The sequence below is a fragment of the Rana temporaria genome, chromosome 4 (genome assembly GCF_905171775.1).
Source record: "Rana temporaria chromosome 4, aRanTem1.1, whole genome shotgun sequence".
Classification (NCBI taxonomy): domain Eukaryota; kingdom Metazoa; phylum Chordata; class Amphibia; order Anura; family Ranidae; genus Rana; species Rana temporaria.
The window spans coordinates 188,408,544-188,430,775 of NC_053492.1; the positions used below are offsets into that span (position 1 = coordinate 188,408,544).

The window sequence follows — 22,232 nt, forward strand, 5'->3', positions numbered from 1 at the left end:
TAGGCACAGGTTGCGTTAAAAAATGTTTTATTTTTTACTATGTTTTTTTATAGGTATTTGCTTTGCAGGTATGGTATGATCTTACTGTTATACTGGAATGTTACTTTGTTTTAATGTTAACCATCATTTGCTTAGCAGGTACGCCATTCAGTTGCAGTGCGGATTTATTTAGCGTGACAGCAACAGCGTTTGCTCCCACGATATATAAAGCCGCGACTCCAATGCTGTAGGAGGTGATTTCACCACTACAGTTCAAAAAAGAGCATATATGCCGGAGCATGGGGGCATTAGGGGCGGAGGAGCGATTTTGCTCCTAATGCCGCGTACATACGGTTGACATTCCTACGGAGGCTTTCCTGTGGAAAAGTCTGACCATGTGTACACGGCATAGAAAAGTCCGACCGTGTGTACGCGGCATAGAAAAGTCCGACCGTACGCGGCATAACTTTTTTGCGGGAGGATGCCCCCATGCTTCGGCATATATAAATGGTGCATGTATGCCCATCATTAGAAGTGGGTGGATGAAGGGAGGTATTCTAATGGTGGGCATACCCACCGATCAATCTTTTTTTTGTTCAGCCAACAGGCTGCATGAAAAAAAAAAAGATTACAATACATGTCCAACAAGAACCATCAACGTACTGGTATGTTGCAGGACTTTGAATGGTTATACCAGAATGATGCCTGCGGGTTTAGGCATCATCTTGGTATCATTCTTTTCAGCCAGCGGTCGGCTTTCATGTAAAAGCAGTCCTAGCGGCTAATTAGCCTCTAGACTGCTTTTACATTCAGTGGGAGGGAATGTCCCCCCCCCCCCCAGATATAAACGGCGCCATTGAGAATATGGGAAAGCATTTTATCACACCGATCTTGGTGTGGTCAGATGCTTTGAGGGCAGAGGAAAGATCTAGGGTCTAATAGACCCCATTTAAAAAAAAAAAAGAGTACCTGTCACTAACTATTGCTATCATAAGGGATATTTACATTCCCTGAGATAACAATAAAAATGGTAAAAAAATAAATAAATGGAAGGAACAGTTAACAAATAAAATAAAAAAAGCGAAATAAATATATAAAAAAATAAAAAAAATAAAAAAAAGCATCCCTGTCCCCCCCTGCTCTTGCGCAAAGACGAACGCAAGCGTCGGTCTGGAGTCATATGTAAACAGCAATTGCACCATGCATGTGAGGTATCACCACGAAGGGCAGATCGAGGGCAGTCATTTTAGCAGTAGACCTACTCTGTAAATCTAATGTGGTAACCTGTAAAGGCTTTTAAAGGCTTTTAAAAATGTATGTAGTTTGTCGCCACTGCGCGTTTGTGCGCAATTTTAAAGTATGTCGTGTTTGGTATCCATGTACTCGGCCTAAGATCATAATTTTTATTTCATCAATAATTTGGGCAATATAGTGTGTTTTAGTGCTTTAAAATAAAAAAAAGTGTATTTTTTCCCCAAAAAATGCGTTTGAAAAAACGCTGCGCAAATACTGTGTGGAAATTTTTTTTGCAACACCCACCATTTTAATCTGTAGGGCCTTTGCTTTAAAAAAATATATAATGTTTGGGGGTTCAACTTTACTTTCTTGCAAAAAAATAATATGTTTTTATGTAAACAAACAGTGTCAGAAAGGGCTTTTTCTTCAAGTGGTTAGAAGAGTGGGTGATGTGTGACATAAGCTTCTAATTGTTGTGCATAAAATGCCAGGACAATTGAAAACCCCCCCAAATGACCCCATTTTGGAAAGTAGACACCCCAAGCTATTTGCTGAGAGGCATCTTAAGTCCATGGAATATTTTAGATTTTGACCCAAGTTGCGGGAAATATAAATATATATATATATATATTTTTTTTTTTTGCGCAAAGTTGTCACTAAATGATATATTGCTCAAACATGCCATGGGCATATGTGGAATTACACCCCAAAATGCATTCTGCTGCTTCTCCTGAGTACGGGGATACCACATGTGTGAGACTTTTTGGGAGCCTAGCCGCGTACGGGACCCCAAAAACCAATCACCGCCTTCAGGCTTTCTAAGGGTGTAAATTTTTGATTTCACTCCTCACTACCTATCACAGTTTCGAAGGCCATAAAATGCCAAAATAGCACAAAAAAACCCAAATGACCCCATTTTGGAAAGAAGACACCCCAAGGAAACTGCTGAGAGGCATGTTGAGTCCATTGATTTTTTTTTTTTTTGTCCAAAGTGATTGAATAATGAGAAAAAAAAAAAAAAAAAAAATGTGTCACTAAATGATATATTGCTCACACATGCCATGGTTATGTGGAGTTGCACCCTAAAATACATTCTGCTGCTTCTCCTGAGTACGGGGATACCACATGTTTGGGACTTTTTGGGAGCCTAGCCGCGTACGGGACCCCGAAAACCAAGCACCGCCTTCAGCATTTCTAAGGGCGCAAATTTTTGATTTCACTCCTCACTACCTATCACAGTTTCGAAGGCCATAAAATGCCAAAATAGCACAAAAAACCCCCAAATGACCCCATTTTGGAAAGTAGACACCCCAAGCTATTTGCTGAGAGGCATGTTGAGTCCATGGAATATTTAATTTTTTTGCCCCAAGTGATTGAATCATGACCAAAAAAAATTAAAATAAAAAAATGTACAAAACATTGTCACTAAATGATATATTTCTCACACATGCCATGGTTATATGTGGAATTGCACCCCAAAATACATTCTGCTACTTCTCCTGAGTACGGGGATACCACATGTGTGGGACTTTTTGGGAGCCTAGCCGCGTATGAGACCCCGAAAACCAAGCACCGCCTTCAAGATTTCTAAGGACATAAATTTTTGATTTCACTCACACAAATCTTGAAGGCAGTGCTTGGTTTTCGGGGCCCCGTACGCGGCTAGGCTCCCAAAAAGTCCCACACATGTGGTATCCCAGTACTCAGGAGAAGCAGCAGAATGTATTTTGGGGTGCAATTCCACATATAACCGTGGCATGTGTGAGAAATATATCATTTAGTGACAACGTTTTGTATTTTTTTTTTTTTGGTCATTATTCAGTGACTTGGGGCAAAAAAATTTAATATTCCATGGACTCAACATGCCTCTCAGCAAATAGCTTGGGGTGTCTACTTTCCAAAATGGGGTCATTTGGGGGGGTTTTGTGCTGTTTTGGCATTTTATTGCCTTCGAAACTGTGATAGGTAGTGAGGAGTGAAATCAAAAATTTATGCCCTTAGAAATCCTGAAGGCGGTGATTGGTTTTCGGGGTCCCGTACGCGGCTAGGCTCCCAAAAAGTCCCACACATGTGGTATCCCCGTACTCAGTAGAAGCAGCAGAATGTATTTTGGGGTGCAATTCCACATATGCCCATGGCATATGTGAGAAATATATCATTTAGTGACAACGTTTTGTAAAAATTTTTTTTTTGGTCATTATTCAATCACTTGGGGCCATAAAATTAAATATTCCATGGACTCAACATGCCTCTCAGCAAATAGCTTGGGGTGTCTTCTTTCCAAAATGGGGTCATTTGGGGGAGTTGTGTGACATCTTGGCATTTTATGGCCTTCAAAACTGTGATAGGTAGTGATAGGTAGTGAGGAGTGAAATCAAAAATGTATGCCCTTAGAAATCTTGAAGGCGGTGCTTTGTTTTCGGGGCCCCGTATGCGGCTAGGCTCACAAAAAGTCCCACATATGTGGTATCCCCGTACTCGGGAGAAGCAGCAGAATGTATTTTGGGGTGCAATTCCACATATAACTATGGCATGTGTGAGCAATATATCATTTAGTGACAACTTTGTGCAAAAAAAAATCAGTTTGTCATATTCCCGCAACTTGTGTCAAAATATAAAATATTCCATGGACTCGACATGCCTCTCAGCAAATAGCTTAGGGTGTCTACTTTCCAAAATGGGGTCATTTGTTTTTTTTTTTTTGCTATTTTGGCATTTTATGGCCTTCGAAACCTTGATAGGTAGTGAGGAGTGAAATCAAAAATTTGTGCCCTTAGAAATGCTGAAGGCGGTGCTTGGGTTTTGGGGCCCCGTATGCGGCTAGGCTCCCAAAAAGTCCCACACATGTGGTATCCCCGTACTCAGGAGAAGCAGCAGAATGTATTTTGGGGTGCAATTCCACATATAACCATGGCATGTGTGAGAAATATATCATTTAGTGACAACTTTTTGTAAACATTTTTTTTTTTTTTTTTCGTCATTATTCAATCACTTGGGACAAAAAAATTAAATATTCAATGGACTCAACATGCCTCTCAGCAGTTTCCTTGGGGTGTCTACTTTCCAAAATGGGGTCATTTGGGGGGGTTTTGTACTGCCCTGCCATTTTAGCACCTCAAGAAATGAGATAGGCAGTCATAAAATAAAAGCTGTGTAAATTCCAGAAAATGTACCCTAGTTTGTAGACGCTATAACTTTTGCGAAAACCAATAAATATACGCTTATTGTGATTTTTTTTACTAAAGACATGTGGCTGAATACAATTTGGCTAAATGTTTGACTAAAATTTAGTTTATTCGATTTTTTTTACTTTTTGTTATAAGAAAAATAATTTTTTTTCAAAATTTACGGTCTTTTTGCGTTTATATCGCAAAAAATAAAAATCGCAGAGGCGATCAAATACCATCAAAATAAAGCTCTATTTGTGGGAAGAAAAGGACGCAAGTTTCGTTTCGGTACAACATTGCATGACCGCGCAATTACCAGTTAAAGCAGCGCATTGCCAAATTGTAAAAACACCTTGGGTCTTTAGACAGCGTATTGGTCCGGGGCTTAAGTGGTTAAAATCACTGCTCCCAAAACTTTTTAAACTTTTTTTTGCTTTGATACATGTACCCTGGGGCAGGACACAGGTCCCCAAACACTTTTTATGACAATAACTTGCATATTAACCTTTAAAATTAGCACTTTAGATTTCTCCCATAGACTTTTAAAGGGAGTTTTACGGCTTTTCGAATTTGCTGCCCTACACCCCAAATAGTTTGGCGAACGGGCAAACAGACAATGTTTGAGTCGAAATCATGTTCGACCCGAACATAAAGCTCATCCCTATTCTAGTCCATGAATCTCAATAGAAGCAGATATGTCAGTTTTGGAATATTATTAAATTGACTGGACAAGAGATGAAAAAGAGGGCAAAAACTATGATTTACTTTTATGTTTTCTGTTTGAAAACTTGGGCACGTGCTCTATTTTGATTTTGAGAGGGTGGGGGGATACAAACATTTCCTCTTGCAAAAGCAATCTAATTCTCATGGAAGTACAGAGTGGTAATAATAAAGCAGGGAAAACATTTGTGCTGACTAGGGATGTCACCCTACTGTACATACATTGTCTGCCAGGCTGCTATGTCTGATAGAAAGGGAGGGGACATGCTGGGTTTTGTAAACTAATTATTTTTAATAATAATAATGGTGGATTGGATTAAAAAACAGATCAAGTAAACTGCCTACAAAGCATATTTTCGGAAGACCACTTAGGCAACCAAAGTCCCAATAAATTGTCCTTGCTACACCTGTAAATTGAACTGCATTACACCTTCATGTGCTAATTGAAGAAGCTCAAGCTGCCAAATTGTACTGTATATAAGCAGCGTGTTGCTCTGTCACAAATGTATCAACCTTCATAATTTATTAAGTGTAAAATATATGGAATCCACAAAAAGACAAACATTTATGAATAAAACATTTTAATAAAATAAAGTGTCCAAAAAAGTCCATAAAGTGAAGAAAAGAAAGTGTCCTTCAATTCTCAACAGGTGCAACACCCAGCGCTACCCAAAGGATAGACGGGGCAAATATATCCTCTTACCAGATGATTAGACCTGTCAAGGTCTGTAAGCGCTTAAGGTATAAGTCCTGTTCAGCCTGCTTACTGGATGCCAATGATATGAGTCACTGCATATATTATCCTTTAGGGAACCTTAGACCTGGTCAAATGATATTCCATTGAAAGAGGAAAAGACTCATTGTGCAGCGTTCAATTTAAAGCAAATGAGTTTATTAAAAGGTCTACTTACTGCAGAAAAATATTCACAGGTATTCATAATCAAACAATCATCCTACACCCAAAACTGATCAAATAACCTGTGGCAAGACAAGGAATAGCGGTGACATTGTGATGCATCACAATGTCACCGCTATTCCTTGTCTTGCCACAGGTTATTTGATCAGTTTTGCTGCCTTAGTAATTACCACAGTTGTTTCATCTGAGGGAAATCCTGAAAACATGACCTGTTGGGGGTACTTGAGGACTGACATGGAGAAACATTGCACGAAGTAATTGAAGTTTGGCTTATGTACAGTAAAGCTTTTTTTGCACAGTAATACATATACTATGATATGTTTTTTTTAGTGATGTTAGATTATGGCCTCTATTAATCTATGTGGGAACACTGATTTTTAGAAAATAACTTCAGTCTGTTCTGACCTAAATACATAAATATATTTCCAGGGAAGAGGTGGAACATGATCTTTTTTTTCTCGGATTCCTGATAATGGAGAACAGCCTTAAGCCAGAAACAAAACCAGTTCTCCACGAACTAAAAACTGCTAACATAAGAACAATCATGGTGACAGGTAGGACTACATCTGAATAATGATATAATATGTGTTTTACTGTACTTTTGTGTAGCCATGTCTGTATAGCATGCATAGGCATGCACACGGGGTGTGCCGGATGTGCCTGGGAACACCCTAATCACCCCCTGCGTGTTAGTGTAGCTGGCTGACTCACAAGATCTGCTGTGAAATTCTGCAACAGAGTGTATAGCGCGCTGCTTGCTAAACAGTATTACATTGAGCATTCAGCGAGGCTTGTAAGCAAGCGCCACGCAGTGCGTTAAACTGTCATGTAATGTAGCTGCATGCAGAGACCAGCTGTCAAAACTTGGCAGTGATGTCAGGGGTGGGCGGGACTGAACAGCTATCAAACACCAGCCAACTGTTCGGTCCCACCCACCCTGACATCACTGCTGAGTTTTGACAGCTGGTCTCTGCATGCAGTTACATTACATGACAGTTTCATACACCTAGCGGCTCTTACAAGCCTCGCTGACTGGAACTAAGAGGTCAAGCCCAACCCCTGAAAAACAAGCACACACCATAATGCCTCTCCACCAAATGATTTGGACCAGTGCACAAAACGTGGTCCATAAGACATGGGTGAGTGAGTTTGGAGTGGAGGAACTTGACTGGCCTTCACATTAGAGTGGAGACTGTGAGCTGGCCTTTCTCATCCAACATCAGTGCCTGACCTCACAAACATGCTTCTGGAAGAATGGTCAAATAATTTCCATAGACACACTCCTAAACCTTGTGGACAGCCTTCCCAGAAGAGTTGAAGCTGTTATAGCTGCAGCGGGTGGGCCAACTCAATAATGAACCCTACAAACTAAGATTGGGATGCCATTAAAGTTCATGTGTGCGTATAAAGGCATGTGTCCCATACTTTTGGTAATATAGTGTGTGTGTGTGTATGTATATGTATATGTATATGTGTGTGTGTATATATATATATATATATATATATATATATATACACACACACACACACACTAGGGATGTCCCGATACCACTTTTTTAGGACCGAGTACAAGTACCGATACTTTTTTTTTATGTACTCGCCGATACCGAATACCGATACTTTTTTTTAAATGTGTCCCCAGATGCAGCCATGTCCCCCCACAAATGCAGCCATGTCCCCCACATATGCAGCCATGTCCCCCCCACAAATGCAGCCATGTCCCCAAACATATGCAGCCATGTCCCCCACATATATGCTGCCATGTCCCCCCCACAAATGCAGCCATGTCCCCAAACATATGCAGCCATGTCCCCCACATATATGCTGCCATGTCCCCCACATATATGCAGCCATGTCCCCCCACATATATGCAGCCATGTCCCCCATACAGTATATGCAGCCATGTTCCCCATACAGTATATGCAGCCATGTCCCCCATACAGTATATGCAGCCATGTCCCCCATACAGTATATGCAGCCATGTCCCCCATACAGTATATGCAGCCATGTCCCCCATATATGCAGCCATGTCCCCCACATATATCCAGCCATGTCCCCCATACCTGATGATGATGATGATGATGATGCCGATGCCGCCGCTGCCGCCGCGTTAATCATTGTGCGGCGAACATTTTTTTTCAGTTTTTTTTTCAATAGCTGTTTTCCCTGCCACGGCGTGTAAAGGACACTCCCCCTTGCTCGGGATTGGACAGATCCGTCCAAGGGGGAGTGTCTATACATGGCGCGGCGGGCAAAACAGCTATTCAAACTAAAGGTGCCTGTAATGTTCGCCGCACGGTGATTAACGATATACGGCGGCGGCGGCGACGGCGGGGGGGGGTTAGTATTCTATTTAGGTATCGGGGGTATTTGCGGGAGTACGAGTACTCCCGCAAATACTCGGTATCGGTCCCGATACCGATACTGGTATTGGTATCGGGACAACCCTAATATACACGCATGTGCGTTTGAGCTTTGGGGTGCACACCCTATTGCAATAAGCTGCGCGTGCCTATGATAACATGGTTTATTATTCGTTTGTCACAATGGCTAAAAAGTTAAGCTGTAAGGATTTTATTCAGACTGTATAATCAAGGTGATTCCCCTTTCTTGCACATGACAGTGCTGGAGCATGGTGATTGGCTGCTTATGCACCCAGGGCTGTCACATTAAGACAGGGCAGGGTCAAATCACAACATAAAGCCAATACAAGTCTTTTTTTCTGGTTTCAGTGGCCAAACAGAGCAGTAATGCCGCGTACACACGATCATTTTTCGGCATGTAGAAAAAACGATGTTTTCCCAACTTCACCATTAAACGACGTTACCCACACACCATCGTTTTTAAAAAATGCTCTAGCAAAGCGCGGTGACGTACAACACGTACGATAGCACTATAAAGGGGAAGTTCCATGCGGATGACGCCACCCTTGGGGCTGCTTTAGCTGATTCCGTGTTAGTAAAAGACGATTCACGCTTTTCTGTCTGTTACAGCGTGATGAATGTGCTTACTCCATTACGAATGGTAGTTTTACCAGAACGAGCGTTCCCTTCTCATAACTTGCTTCTGAGCATGCACAGGTTTTTAACGTCGTTTTAGCCCACACACGATCATTTTTTACAACCCAAAAAACGGCATCATTTAAAACGTTGTTAAAAAATGCAGCATGTTTAAAAAAAAAATTGTCGTTTTTCAGTATCCCGAAAAATGATGTAAAGCCCTCACACCATCATTGTAAATGACATTTTTTTAAAACAACGTTTTTTTTCATGCCGAAAAATGATTGTGTGTACACGGCATAAGGGTACAAAGCATGTTAAAAGCATATGCATCTTGTGGAAATGGCAATAAGGCCCTGTTCATACCAAATCCAACTTTGAAATTGTGTGACTTCACTTAAAGTCACATGATTTCAAAGCCACAGGTCAGTGTGACTTGGCTGACAAGTTGCACCTGAAATCACAGGAAAAGTGCAGGAACATGTTTTTCAAATTGGTGCTGCACCGCAAAGTCAGCCACACTGATTTGAACAGTTCAATTGCCGATAATAGGGTGCAAATTGTCATGTGATTTGGACCTTAATATCAGATGACAAATTGCACCGGTGTGAATAGGGGCTAAGTGGACAATTCACTATTTTTATTTTGTATCTGTTTTCATCACAGTAAATCTATATAGCTCTATTACCTTCTGTTTTCTTTCTTTCAACATCATACACCAACTATGTTTTTTGTTTAGAGAACACTATAATGTTGAACAATGCAATTAAAGCAAAATATGACTTTGCTTTTTTTTGTTTTGTTTTTTGCAACACTTCATTTCAGTAATTGTTATTATTATTAATACTATTATCATTATCATCATCACAATATCTTTGTATGTTACCAGGAGATAACCTTCAGACAGCATGCACAGTGGGACTAAACTCTGGCATGGTACCCGATACTTCCAGTTTACTCCTGTTAGAAGCTTGCGAGCCTAAAGATGGTTATTCAGCATCATTCACTTGTCAGCCAGTAGAAAAGAGCACAGACGAATTGCATATACAGAATGTAAGTAACATATACAGACATTAAGCAAAAGTAATTATTAAAATTTTGGTTTAAAACAAACAAGCCTAAAAGCATTGCAATTTGAGCATGTGCAACCTTCACTTATGATGTTAGAAAGAGAGAACCTACTCTTGAAGTCTTCTTCACTTCCTCATAAAAATAAGCTGGACCACTAGTACTGTAGAAAAAAATTGTTTTTTTCAGTATGTATTCCAGTGATGCCAGCTACTGGACAGAACAAATGCATTCATTTTAATAGTTGCTTGCATAGAACTGGAAACATTTTCTCACCAGTTTTTAGGATCTTTTAAATTAATGGAGAATCTGGTATAAAGGTATGCATCTACCCAATAGTTTTATGTGACTGCTAGTAGTTTAAATAGTATAATAATTTTCTATTTGTCTTATGAATTGAGGTGAAAAGATATTGGCAGTATTCTCACATCTTACCACCTGACTTGGCAATTAGAAACTCAAGTGATGGGGTCACACTCCCCTCAATTTGGTGATAGATATTGTAGGGTCAATCAATAATTTGAGATCTAAGATACAAGAGAATGGCATCTTATCTATGACCTTGCTTGGTGAGGAAGTAAAGACAAACTACTTCAGTGAAATATCACAATAGGCATAAGAGGATGGTAATTGATGCAGGCTGCCAAAACTATTGTCTTAAAGAGGATGTCCGCTGAAAAAAAAAATATTAAAAGCCAGCAGCTACAAATACTGCAGCTGCTGACTTTTAATATTAGGACACTTACCTGTCCTGGAGTCCAGCGCCGTCCGCAGCAGAGGATGAGCGATCGCTCGTCACTCTCCTGCCCCCCCCGCCATCCTCGGTGAGGGAACCAGGAAGTGAAGCGCTCCGGCTTCACTGCCCGGTTCCCTACGGTGCATGCGCGAGTCGCGATACGCCTGCCGATTGGCTCCCGCTGTGTACTGGGAGCCGAGTGTTCCCAGAACACATCGGGGGGGGGGGGGGGGATGTCATGCCTGCAGTCTGCCCGAGACTGTGTGGCCCGAAGTGGGTGCAAATACCTGTCTTTAGACCCCCTCAAATGTGACACCGGAGGGGGGGAGGGTTCCGATTAGCGGGAGTTCCACTTTATATGAGATAAGCCAAAACTCCATATCAGAAATCAGTCTGCTAATGTTACATCAAGACAAGGTAGTGATTGATTGGTTGCTATAGTTTACTGAACTAAATGATAAAAACTTTTCATTTAAACTTTTCATTTTTTTAAGGACTGTTTGCATTAGGGAAATAAATGCATACGAGCACATGTTTGCTGTGTGAACTAACTACTGTAATCTAATTTGTACAGTTTTTACTAATTGTTCTCCATCAGTAAATGTTGGAAACATGGGGCCAGATTCACAGAGAGATACGACGGTGTATCTCCTGATACGCCGTCGTATCTTTGACTTAGGCTAGTCGTATCTATGCGTCTGATTCATAGAATCAGTTACGCATAGATATGCCTAAGATCCGACAGGTGTAACTGTGTTACACCGTCGGATCTTAACTGCAATTTAAAAATGGCCGCGGGGGGCGTTCTCGCTGATTTACACTGAGAAATATGTAAATCAGCGATATACGGCAATTCACGAACGTACGCGGACCCGACGCAGTGTTGTTACGACGTTTCCGTAGTGGTTTTCCCGGCGTATACTTACCCCTGCTTCTATGAGGCGCAGCCAATGTTAAGTATAGCCGTCGTTCCCGCGTCAATTTTTTTGTTTTTTTACGTCGTTTGCGTAAGTCGTTCTCGAAACCACTGACGTCCTAGCGACGTCAGTGGGAGCAATGCATGCCGGGAAATTTCGCGGACGGCGCATGCGCATTTAAATCGGCGTGGGAACGCGCCTGATTTAAATAGTACACTCCCCCTAGCCGCGGAATTTGAATTCCGCCGGGGGATTTACGATCCGCAAGTTTGGAGGTAAGTGTTTAGTGAATTAGCCACTTGCATCTCAAACTTGCGCCAGCGGATCTTAAATCACATAGATCACGCGGATCTAAAGATCCGCTGATCTATGTGAATCTAGTCCATGGTGTGTTAGAGGGCCTTGGGGTTTGGAGTTGAGAGACTGCAGAAACCTCTTTACAAACATAATGAGAACATTTTCTCTTTTTAGGATTCAGTAAAGCACCTTGTAACCACTACTACTGAGAGCATTTGGGGATTTCATTCTAGTGCCGGGAAATATCATTATGCTATGAGTGGAAAAACATATGATATTATGAAGCAACATTTCCCTAGTTTGGTGCCAGATGTAAGTATTTAGAGATTAACAAACGTTATTAGTCAATCAATGGGTAGTATTCAAGCCAATGTGGATGTTGATTGGGTGTTATTGGTCCAGTTTTAAAAGCATCTTATGGGGACAGAAGTAGCTATAGACAAACATAAACAATATGATGTTTGGAAATAATCCAGCCTTGGTAGGAGTGTTTTTGTCTTACACTCAGTCAGTAGTCAGGCAGACAGTAGTCTTTTTGACATAAAAAAATGTCTTGAGGATGTTTGTCTTACAAAAGTTTAAAGCCTGGTACACACGGGTCAAATATTGTCCGGTATCGGCTGGTTCAACAAAAAAACATCATTCGGCCCATGTGTACTGTACAGCAGCCTATCTGACAAAAGTCGGTCAAATGTCTGATATTTTACTCTGCATATTATCTTTATTATAGACTTTATATCTGCTAGTCTAGTTTTTTTGTTTGTTTTTTAAACCTTATTTGACAAAGCTGAGGATAGAAGCTGATTTGGATACCATGCACAGCTGCACCATATTTTTCACGTTTTAGTAAATTTTCCCCATAGTATGCCACTACAATACCTTTATGCCCTATGTACACCAGCATTTAGCTTAAAGTGGTTGTAAAGTCTCCACAATAAACTCCCATGATAGGTTCTACCTTTTCCCAGCAGTGCTTCTGTGCAGTCACATGGTATTCTGAGGTCTTTCTCCCAAGAGGGACTCGGGTGGGAGGGGCTCACATTCCTCTGCTGGTTTAGTTTCAGGAGGGGAGGGGAAGGGAGAAGAGGGTTTTCACACAGACTATGGAAATGACAGGAAGGGAGGGGGATACAGATGCTGCAGAGAAAGCAGAATGATGGAAAGTCAGTTTACTGACAGGAACATAGGAAAAGGCAGAATCAACCAGATATTATGCTATATGGAAAAGGATATATAGGGTTGCCACCTCATCCCTTTAAAACAGAACACATATGAATTACACAGGTTCTGTGGCTGATTAAGGTGGTAATTGAACTCAAGTGGAGCCTTATCTAAATTAAATTAGCCTCAGAACCTGTGTAATTCATATGTGTTCTGTTTTAAAGGGATGAGGTGGCAACCCTAAGGATAAATAACACTGCAAAGAGAGGGAGGGGGAGATGAGACAGATGGATGACTGAGGCACGTAAACTGACCACACTATCAGAGATCAGCAGCCACTATAATTTGTGGTCAGTTTACAACAGAAAGGAAGACAGGAACCGGCAGGATCAGAGAGGTATTGTACAACATAGAAAAGGACAATTGACATGGCAAAAGGACTGGGCTATAGCTCATGCCTTAAAAGAACAGGAGCATGTTTTTTTTTCAAGGGGGGGGGGTACGACCACTTTAAAGCTTAACTATTTGTCATTAATGAAATGTAAGTAAAATTTATTCATACTGCTTCTGGTTTTTTTTTTTAGATTCTACTTAACGCTACCATTTTTGGTAGAATGACACCTAAGCAAAAAACAACCATTATTGAAGATTTACAAGAGATTAAGTAAGTTAATATTTCCTAATAACTAAACCAACACCTCTGTTTTAACATTGTAGAAGATTTGTATTCTTACAGAAGTTTTCGAAATGTCCCAAAACATCCCAGTATAACAGTTTTCAGAAAAGTCTATTGCTATGCTATATAGAATATCTCACAAAAGTGTGTACACCCCTCACATTTTTGTAAATATCTTATTGTATCTTTTCATGTGACAACACTGAAGAAATGACACTTTGCTACAATGTAAAGTAGTGAGTGTACAGCTTGTATAACAGTGTAAATGTTCTATACCCTCAAAATAACTCAACACACAGCCATTAATGTCTTAACCACTGGCAACAAAAGTGAGTACACTCCTAAGTGAAAATGTCCATATTGGGCCCAATTAGACATTTTCCCTCCCCGGTGTCATGTGACTCGTTAGTGTTATAAGGTCTCAGGTGTGAATGGGGAGCAGGTGTGTTAAATTTGGTGTTATCGCTCTCATTCTCTCATACTGGTCACTGGAAGTTCAACATGACACCTCATGGCAAAAAAGTCTGAGGATGTGAAAAAAAGAATTGTTGATCAACATAAAGATGGCCTAGGCTATAAGAAGATTGCCAAGATCCTGAAACTGAGCTGCAGCACGGTGGTTAAGACTATACAGCAGTTTAACAGGACAAGTCCCACTCAGAACAGGCCTCGCCATGGTCGACCAAAGAAGTTGAGTGCACCTGCTCGGCATCATATCCAGAGGTTGTCTTTGGGAAATAGAGTGCTGCCAGCATTGCTGCAGAGGTTGAAGGGGTGGGAAGTCAGCCTGTCAGTGCTCAGACCATACGCTGCACACTGCATGAAATTGGTCTGCATGGCTGTCGTCACAGAAGGAACCCTCTTCTAAAGATAATTCACAAGAAATCCTGCAAACAGTTTGTTGAAGACAAGCAAACTAAAGACACGGATTACTGGAACCATATCCATGTCCTGGAACCATGTCTGATGAGACCAAGCTAAACTTATTTGGTTCAGATGGTGTCAAACTTGTGTGGCAGCAACCAGGTGAGGAGTACAAAGACAAGTGTGCCTTGCCTACAGTCAAGCATGGTGGTGTGAGTGTCATGGTCTAGGCCTGCATGAGTGCTGCTGGTACTGGGGAGCTACAGTTCATTGATGAAACCATGAATGCCAACATGTACTGTGACATACTGAATCATAACATGATCCCTCTCTTCGGAGACTGGGTCACAGGGCAGTTTTCCAACATGATAACGACTCCAAACACACTGCCTTGCTAAAGAAGCTGAGGGTAAATGTGATCGACTGGCCAAGCATGTCTCTAGACCTAAACCTTATTGTGAATCTGTGGGGCATCCTCAAACAGGAGGTGAAGGAATGCAAAGTCTCTAACATCCACCAGCTCTGTGATGTCATCATGGAGGAGTGGAAGAGGACTCCAGTGGCAACCTGTGAAGCTCTGGTGAACTCCATGCCCAAGAGGGTTTAAGGCAGTGCTGGAAAATAATGGCGGCCACAAAAAATATTGACATTTTGGGCCGAATTTAGACACTTAGAGGTGTACTCACTTTTGTTACCAGTGGTTTAGACATTAATGGCTGTCAGATACACCAAGGGTGGCCACGCTGAGAAACTGCTCTAGATGAGCTTGCTCACCATATGCCTTTATAAAACAGACCAAGGTCTGTAACTTAGGCACTCTTGGCCCATCTCTAACTTAGCAATTTTTGATATCCCAGTCTGATTTTTTTTTTGGCCATTGATTGGCTTGCACATGTACATTATCCAGTGATGGTAATTCTTTCTGTTCGGCATCTAGTCACAGTCAGATGAAAACTTCATGTGGTGTTAAAGGTACATCTTGTTGTCTTCAAAAAATCCCCCGAGGAAACCCTGAGTGGTGAAACATGTCAGGACAATCACTCCAATGCAATTGTGCAATTGTTGAGTGAATATTTTTCATCTGTTTTGAAGTCAAGATGTACTTTTGTACCTGTGCACATAAAGCATAGTCAACCCTTTACCTATGTAATAATAAAATCTTTATTTTTTATATACTGTAGTATCTGACTTGCTTCTCTTGCTGGCACCCTTAAAAATCTCCCTAAAAAACTTCCCTTATTCACATTAATGGCGTGTGTTGAGTTATTTTGAGAGAAAATGTACAATGTTATCCATGCTGTATACTCACTACTTTACATTGTAGCAAAGTGTAATTTCTTCAGTGCTGTCACATGAAAAGATATAATAAAATATTTACAAAAATGTGCGAGGTGTACTCACTTTTGTGAGATACTGTGTGTGTGTGTGTGTGTATGTGTGTGTGTGTGTGTATATATATATATATATATATATATATATACACACACACACCGTCTGAAGTTTATTTATTTTTTTGGCTTTGTATATGTTTTTTGTGTTTTGATTTCAATGTTATGTTTGTGTATATGTTGTTGTGGTATGAAAAAAATAAAGCTAAAATCTGATTTTAAAAAATGCAGAGTTTGTGTGTGTGTGTGTATATATATATATATATATATATATATATATATATATATACTGTACTTTCGGGTATCATGGCTCCGGCGCTGTGATTGGCCTGAACCACGATGACGTCACTCCCGCACATGCGCGCGCGACCCGCCGGTAATGGCACAGTCACTGAAAGTAACGGCACGTATGTGCCATTGTTTCAGTGCGCATGTGCCGATTACATCGGCACATGCAAATACAGGGGATATCTCCTAAACCGTTCAAGTTTAGGGGATATCCAAGGTAGCTACAGCTAAGCCTTATTATAGGCTTACCTGTAGCATAAAGTGTGTTGTAAGGGTTTACAAACACTTTAAGGCCAAGTTCACACAGGCAGCCAAGTAGGGTGACCACATTTCCAAACTGCCATTCAGGGACACCCCCTATTCCCAAAAATCAGATTGTGCTGTAATGAATTACAGCACAGTGATTGGACACAAGAGACGGGAATTATGATTTCTCCAATCACAAGCAGGGGAAGGGGATTGTGCTTCTCCAGGCATTCCCGACCAGGACAAGTACTGTCCGTGAGTAAAGCGGTGATGTGGCAACCTTTTTTGGGGGCATCAGACTGTCCCAGGGGGTGGCTGTGTCAGTTTCATTACGGGACACTGTATTGTCCTGGAATAAAGGTGCCTGGGACAGACCTGCAAAATGGGGGACTGTCCTGGGCAATCCGGGACACGTGGTCACCCTACAGCCAAGATGATAAAAACAAGCAGTTGATCTGTGTATTTACTACCCCCAACTGCCTACCTACAAATGTACATGTCAGCTGTCCAGGCCAATCCTCATTGCCACCATGGTGTGTCAATTTAAAATCTACAAGTCGCATTACACCCAATAAAATTAATAAGACTGTGACGCAAAGATGTGGCAAATGCATGCCATGTGGTTGTGGCACGATATGTCATGTGGTTGTAGCACAGTAAAGCAGAAGGCAGCTGTATCGCCTTCTGACACCTGAAAACTGGCACTTATCCATGGTGGATCACTTTTTGGAGGGGTGGTAAAGTCTGCTGGCCATGTGAAAGAGGCCATAGGCCATAACTTACATCCGGCTTCTGCCTCTGGCATTTAGGCAGGGGTGATGTCGAATTCCTTCTGATTACATACTGAGGATGAGAAGATTCATCTGCACTCTGTAGGATCTTCTCATGAGACTTGGGATACTCATCACTCTGAGGATCTCGCTGGAAGGATGGTTGGGTTAGCTTCTTCTGTGTGGAAGTGGGTGTAGGGTAAGAATATTTTTTAACTTTTCTCCACAATTTTATCAGCTATGGGCCAGTATGGAATAAGTGACCTTGCACTTTGGTGCAAGATGTGTTTTATTACAACTATACATTCATACATTTTCCATTTCAGTGACTAGAATTGATGTAAATAGAGGATTAATATCAGGGGTCAAGTCCTGGGGAAAAAAGTGTGGGAACTCCCACCCAAGATCCACTCCCCCACAAAAAAAAAATTATACGCTCATATGCATAATTACTAAACCGCATGTTTTTTTTTTCTGTAATCCTTTATGTTAGCAAGTTCTTTCTAAATCCCGCAATAACTTGTGGTAGACCTCCGCAATGTCTCCTGGGAACAATGACAAAAGCTCCCAGGAGACATTGCGGCATCGAGGAAGTGACGGAAAACCGCACACTACCCGATGAATCCATATACAGGAAGCGGCCAGTAACATAAAGGATTACTAAGGTTCGCCTGCCCCTGACAGTGACTCGAGCTCTGGCATTGCCGCTTAGTGAAGGATTGACAAGGGCGGCTCAGCTGCTCTCAACTGCTCTAGCCCTGCAAAGGGAACCGAGTTCCTGCTGTGAAAAAAGTGCAGGAACTCCGTTCCTACGCATTCCCGCATGACTTGAGCCCTGATTAATATGACTGCAGATGTTTAACATGTCCATACAAAGTTTAATTGTGACTAGTCCCAGGCCCTACACATTCATGGCTTTTATCCCAGATAGTAGGTGCAGGTACACCCCCCTCCCCTTTCAAGTCAGCCCTTGTCTCCCCCCCCCCCCCCACCCACCTCCAAGCACTGTCCCTTGGTTCCACCCCTTTTTTGGTGCTAGGTAGTTTGAATGGAATTTGCAAGTGAAAGGCAGCAAAATAGAACCCTTGCAGCCAGCAACAATAGACCCTCCAGTAAAAATAGACCCCTCTCAGCAACAAAGACCCCCTCAGCAACAGTAGATTTCCCTAGCAACAATAGATCCCTCCCAGCAACTATAGCTTCCCCAGGAACAATAGACCCCCAGCAACAATAGCCCCTGCCCCCAAGCTGCAATAGATCCACCCCAGCAACAATAGATCTCTGAGTAGTCAGCAATGCTAGACCCCTCTCTCAACAGTAGATTTCTCCCATTAAAAATGGCCCCCCAGCAAATATAGATCCCCCCACCATCAGCAATAGATAACCCTGTGACAATATATTCCCTAGCAGCCAGCATGAATGGACCCTGCAGGAATTGCTCTCCTCTGCGTTCCTGCTGAAAAAAGCCCTGACAATGCTAAGGATAAAGGTTAATAAAAGTCTAATCCATTAGGATCTGAAACCGAACCTTATCCTTTTCAAATGTTATAGACACATCTGTGGTCTTCATTAAATGTTTTGTTATCAACAGCAGGGCATAAAATAATTAAACAAAATATTGTTGCTGGTTTCAGATTCATACTTTGTTACATTAATGAATATGTATGTTCTGATGTGTTCATAAATGTCAATAGCAATTTCTTACTATATATTTAGCTACTCATTTATTTTATTGCAGTTATTACGTTTGTATGTGTGGAGATGGAGCAAATGATTGTGGGGTAAGTGATTTTTATGTTGAATTTTGTATAGGTGGCATCACTTTGTAAGTCTTAGGCCCCGTACACACGACCGAACATGTCCACTGAAACTGGTCCGACAGATCAGTTTCAGCAGACATGTTCAGTCGTGTGTACGGCCGACCGGACAATTGTCCGGCGGATCGGACAGTTTCCAGCGGACAAATGTTTCTTAGCATTGTCACGTACCTTACCAGAGGCCAAAGTGCTGAGAGGGCTTCCCTTGCGACTAAGTGCAGAACGCCCCCTGGAGGTGACACAGGGGGTGCTGTGCCCAGAGATGCAGAGGTTGCCAGCTGCGACTTGCTGAGTAGATGTTGGAGATCAGCTGTATACCAGGATACGTAGTCAGGCAGGGGTACCACGGAAGTACCAGATGAGGTAGACTGGCAGGAAAACCCAGGGGCGGAGTCAGGAGCCAAGCCGGTAGTCATACACAGGAAGCAGGAAGTAACTGGAGCAGGTCAGAAGGCAAGCCGAGGTCATACACTGGAACAAGCAGACAGGAACAGGATAAAGGGTAAGCCGAGAGACAAGCCGGGGGTCATGCACAGAGAAGTCTGGTCAGGCAAGCCTGGTCGTCAACAGGTACACAGGAAAACAGGAACAAGAGCTCAGGATCACACAAAGGCTGAAGATCATGCAGCAGTTGATGACTGCTGCAACAAGCTTTAAATAGGGCACTGACGCCAGGTTCTCAAATTTTCTGACAAAAAAAATTCCTCTTATAAAATCTGATCGTCTGTAGCAATTCCGACACGCAAAATTCTGACGCGTGTTCGCAAACAATTCAACTCATGCTCGGAAGCATTGAACTTAATTTTCTCGGCTCGTCGTAGTGTTGTACGTCACCACGTTCTTGACGGTCGAAAGTTCAGAGAGTGTATGCAAGCCATCCAAGGTTTTTCTGACGGAAAATCCGATTGTGTGTACGCGGCATTAAACTTAAGTTCTTTATAATACTGTTAAGTTTGAATAATTCAGTTTTCAAACTAATTTTTATAATTTTACCAACAATTAAACATTTGGTAAGTTTTCTTTCAACAAAGAGATTCATCAGCTTAGTCCTTTACTGCTCCCCAGTGCCTCCTCAATAATTGTAGAACAAAATGTTGTTTCCATCACGATCTGAACATCAGTCTTCAGTAGGACTTCATTTTGGAACCAAATTCTGATTCTTTACAAATACAATTGGAAAGGATCATTGAGGAATTTAGGGAGTATAGGTATTCCAAAAAGATAAAAAATAAATAGGTATAAAGAGATATTTACCCTTTGTATACCATTTGGATTGGGTTTGTTTCTCGGTGGATACAGGGCTATTTATTGACTACCTTGATTCAATATCTTTCTACACCAGATGTGATACTGTATACATATACACCTTGGAGCCTAGAAAGGGCAAGAATGTTTCGTGGTTGGATTTGTGTGACAAATACTGATGCTATTTGCACAGGATCTGCCATTACAGGAACAATACATTAAAGACTGTAGTCCTGTTAGGCATAATTAACTTGCCATCTCACAGACTTGTATGATTTGTATGAAAATTTCCAGAATATACATTGCTCTGTGTGTAACAGGTGTATAGTCTTGATTATAATGTAACCAATAAATATATACATAGTATACTTTCCAGTTCTAGTAAATTAAATCCTGTCCATCCTAACAAAAGGTGACACATTTAGAAACTGCCCTCCTGCATTGTATGTTACTGGGGACAAATACACATGTGACTGTCCAGGAATTGAATTGTCTTTCCTAGTTTTCACCACTGGAGGGAGTAAGTGCAACCTGTGTTTTCTTACATAGCCTTCCAGGATATACATGCTCAGTGAAGTCGGTCATAATAACACCACTCACCTCCTTCCACTGCAGGCTCTGCCACAATACGCATACAGGGGTCCTCAGATGCCCCCCAGAAACTCTCCCCCACTTACTCGTCTCCTGGGGCCGCCATGACAGCATGCGCACGTGCGAACGTTCACGCGCCACCAGAAATGATCATTTCTGACAGTATGGAGACATGGATAGGGGGAGGGCCCAAAGTGGTTGCTAGTGCCCATGCGCAATGCAGAACACCTGTGTGCAGGCGCACAAAAAATGCAAGCCCAGCATGCCAGAGCCTTCTGTAAGCAGCATGGACACACAGCTGTGGGCTGTAAGCATCCCTGTGGATTGAACCAGGAAAACCTAAAACTCCTACTCTGCATCAGGTTGTACAGTGAGCTGATATGTTTTGTGTATTGTAAGAATATAGCACAACAGTGATTGAATTTATATATTGTGGATAGTACCTTTGCTTTGCAGTAAGGACTATGTCTCCTAGAAGAGGGTCTAGGGCAAATAAAAAAGGCACCAGAAAATACCCACATACGGTTTCAAAGATCCAACTGATAAAAAACTGGAGTCCCTATTAAAAGCCTCCTTGGTCATGGCTAGGGCTGTAGTACAACCTGCTGTTGCAGCCATTGGTGTATTTCAGTTCCTCAAGGAACAAATGAAGCAGATGATTAACCTCCTCCCTTCAGAGGGCAAAAAATAACTTGGGGTTCAAAGTTTAAACAGACTCCCAAAACTTTCCTATGAAGGGATGCCCCCGTTTGGCCGAGTGGGGGGAAGGCTGCTGCTTTTCGCAAACGCCTGGTGGGACGAGATTCAGAACAAGTGGGTCACCTCCACAGTGTCCTCAGGCTACAAGCTGGAATTCAGAGAACTTCCGCCACCCTGTTTTCTGGGATCAAGAATTGACAAAGATCCAGGTTTCTCTAAGTCTGTTGACAACGGGAACAGTTTTTTTTCTTGTAGCCATATCCGCGGCTAGAAGAGTATTGGAATTGGCGGCTCTTTTGTGTAAAGAACCGTATATGATTATTCATGAAGACAGGATGGTGCTACGGCCTCACCCGAATTTCTTACCTAAGGTGGTTGCAGATATGGAAAGTGATGGTGAAGCACTGTGAACTAATAATAGAAGGGGATCTCAATACCTAACAAGTAGGTAA

General features: G+C 41.8%; 1 protein-coding gene across 1 annotated transcript in view; it reads left to right on the top strand.

The window, feature by feature from the left end:
* Positions 1-22,232, top strand: part of LOC120936835 (probable cation-transporting ATPase 13A4) — a 177,865-nt gene that overhangs the window by 109,450 nt on the left and 46,183 nt on the right. The window contains exons 18-22 of the mRNA XM_040349541.1: positions 6,448-6,572; positions 9,907-10,070; positions 12,210-12,347; positions 13,781-13,860; positions 19,167-19,209. Coding sequence (XP_040205475.1) covers positions 6,448-6,572; positions 9,907-10,070; positions 12,210-12,347; positions 13,781-13,860; positions 19,167-19,209 — 550 coding nt within the window. The remainder of the gene's footprint in view (positions 1-6,447; positions 6,573-9,906; positions 10,071-12,209; positions 12,348-13,780; positions 13,861-19,166; positions 19,210-22,232) is intronic.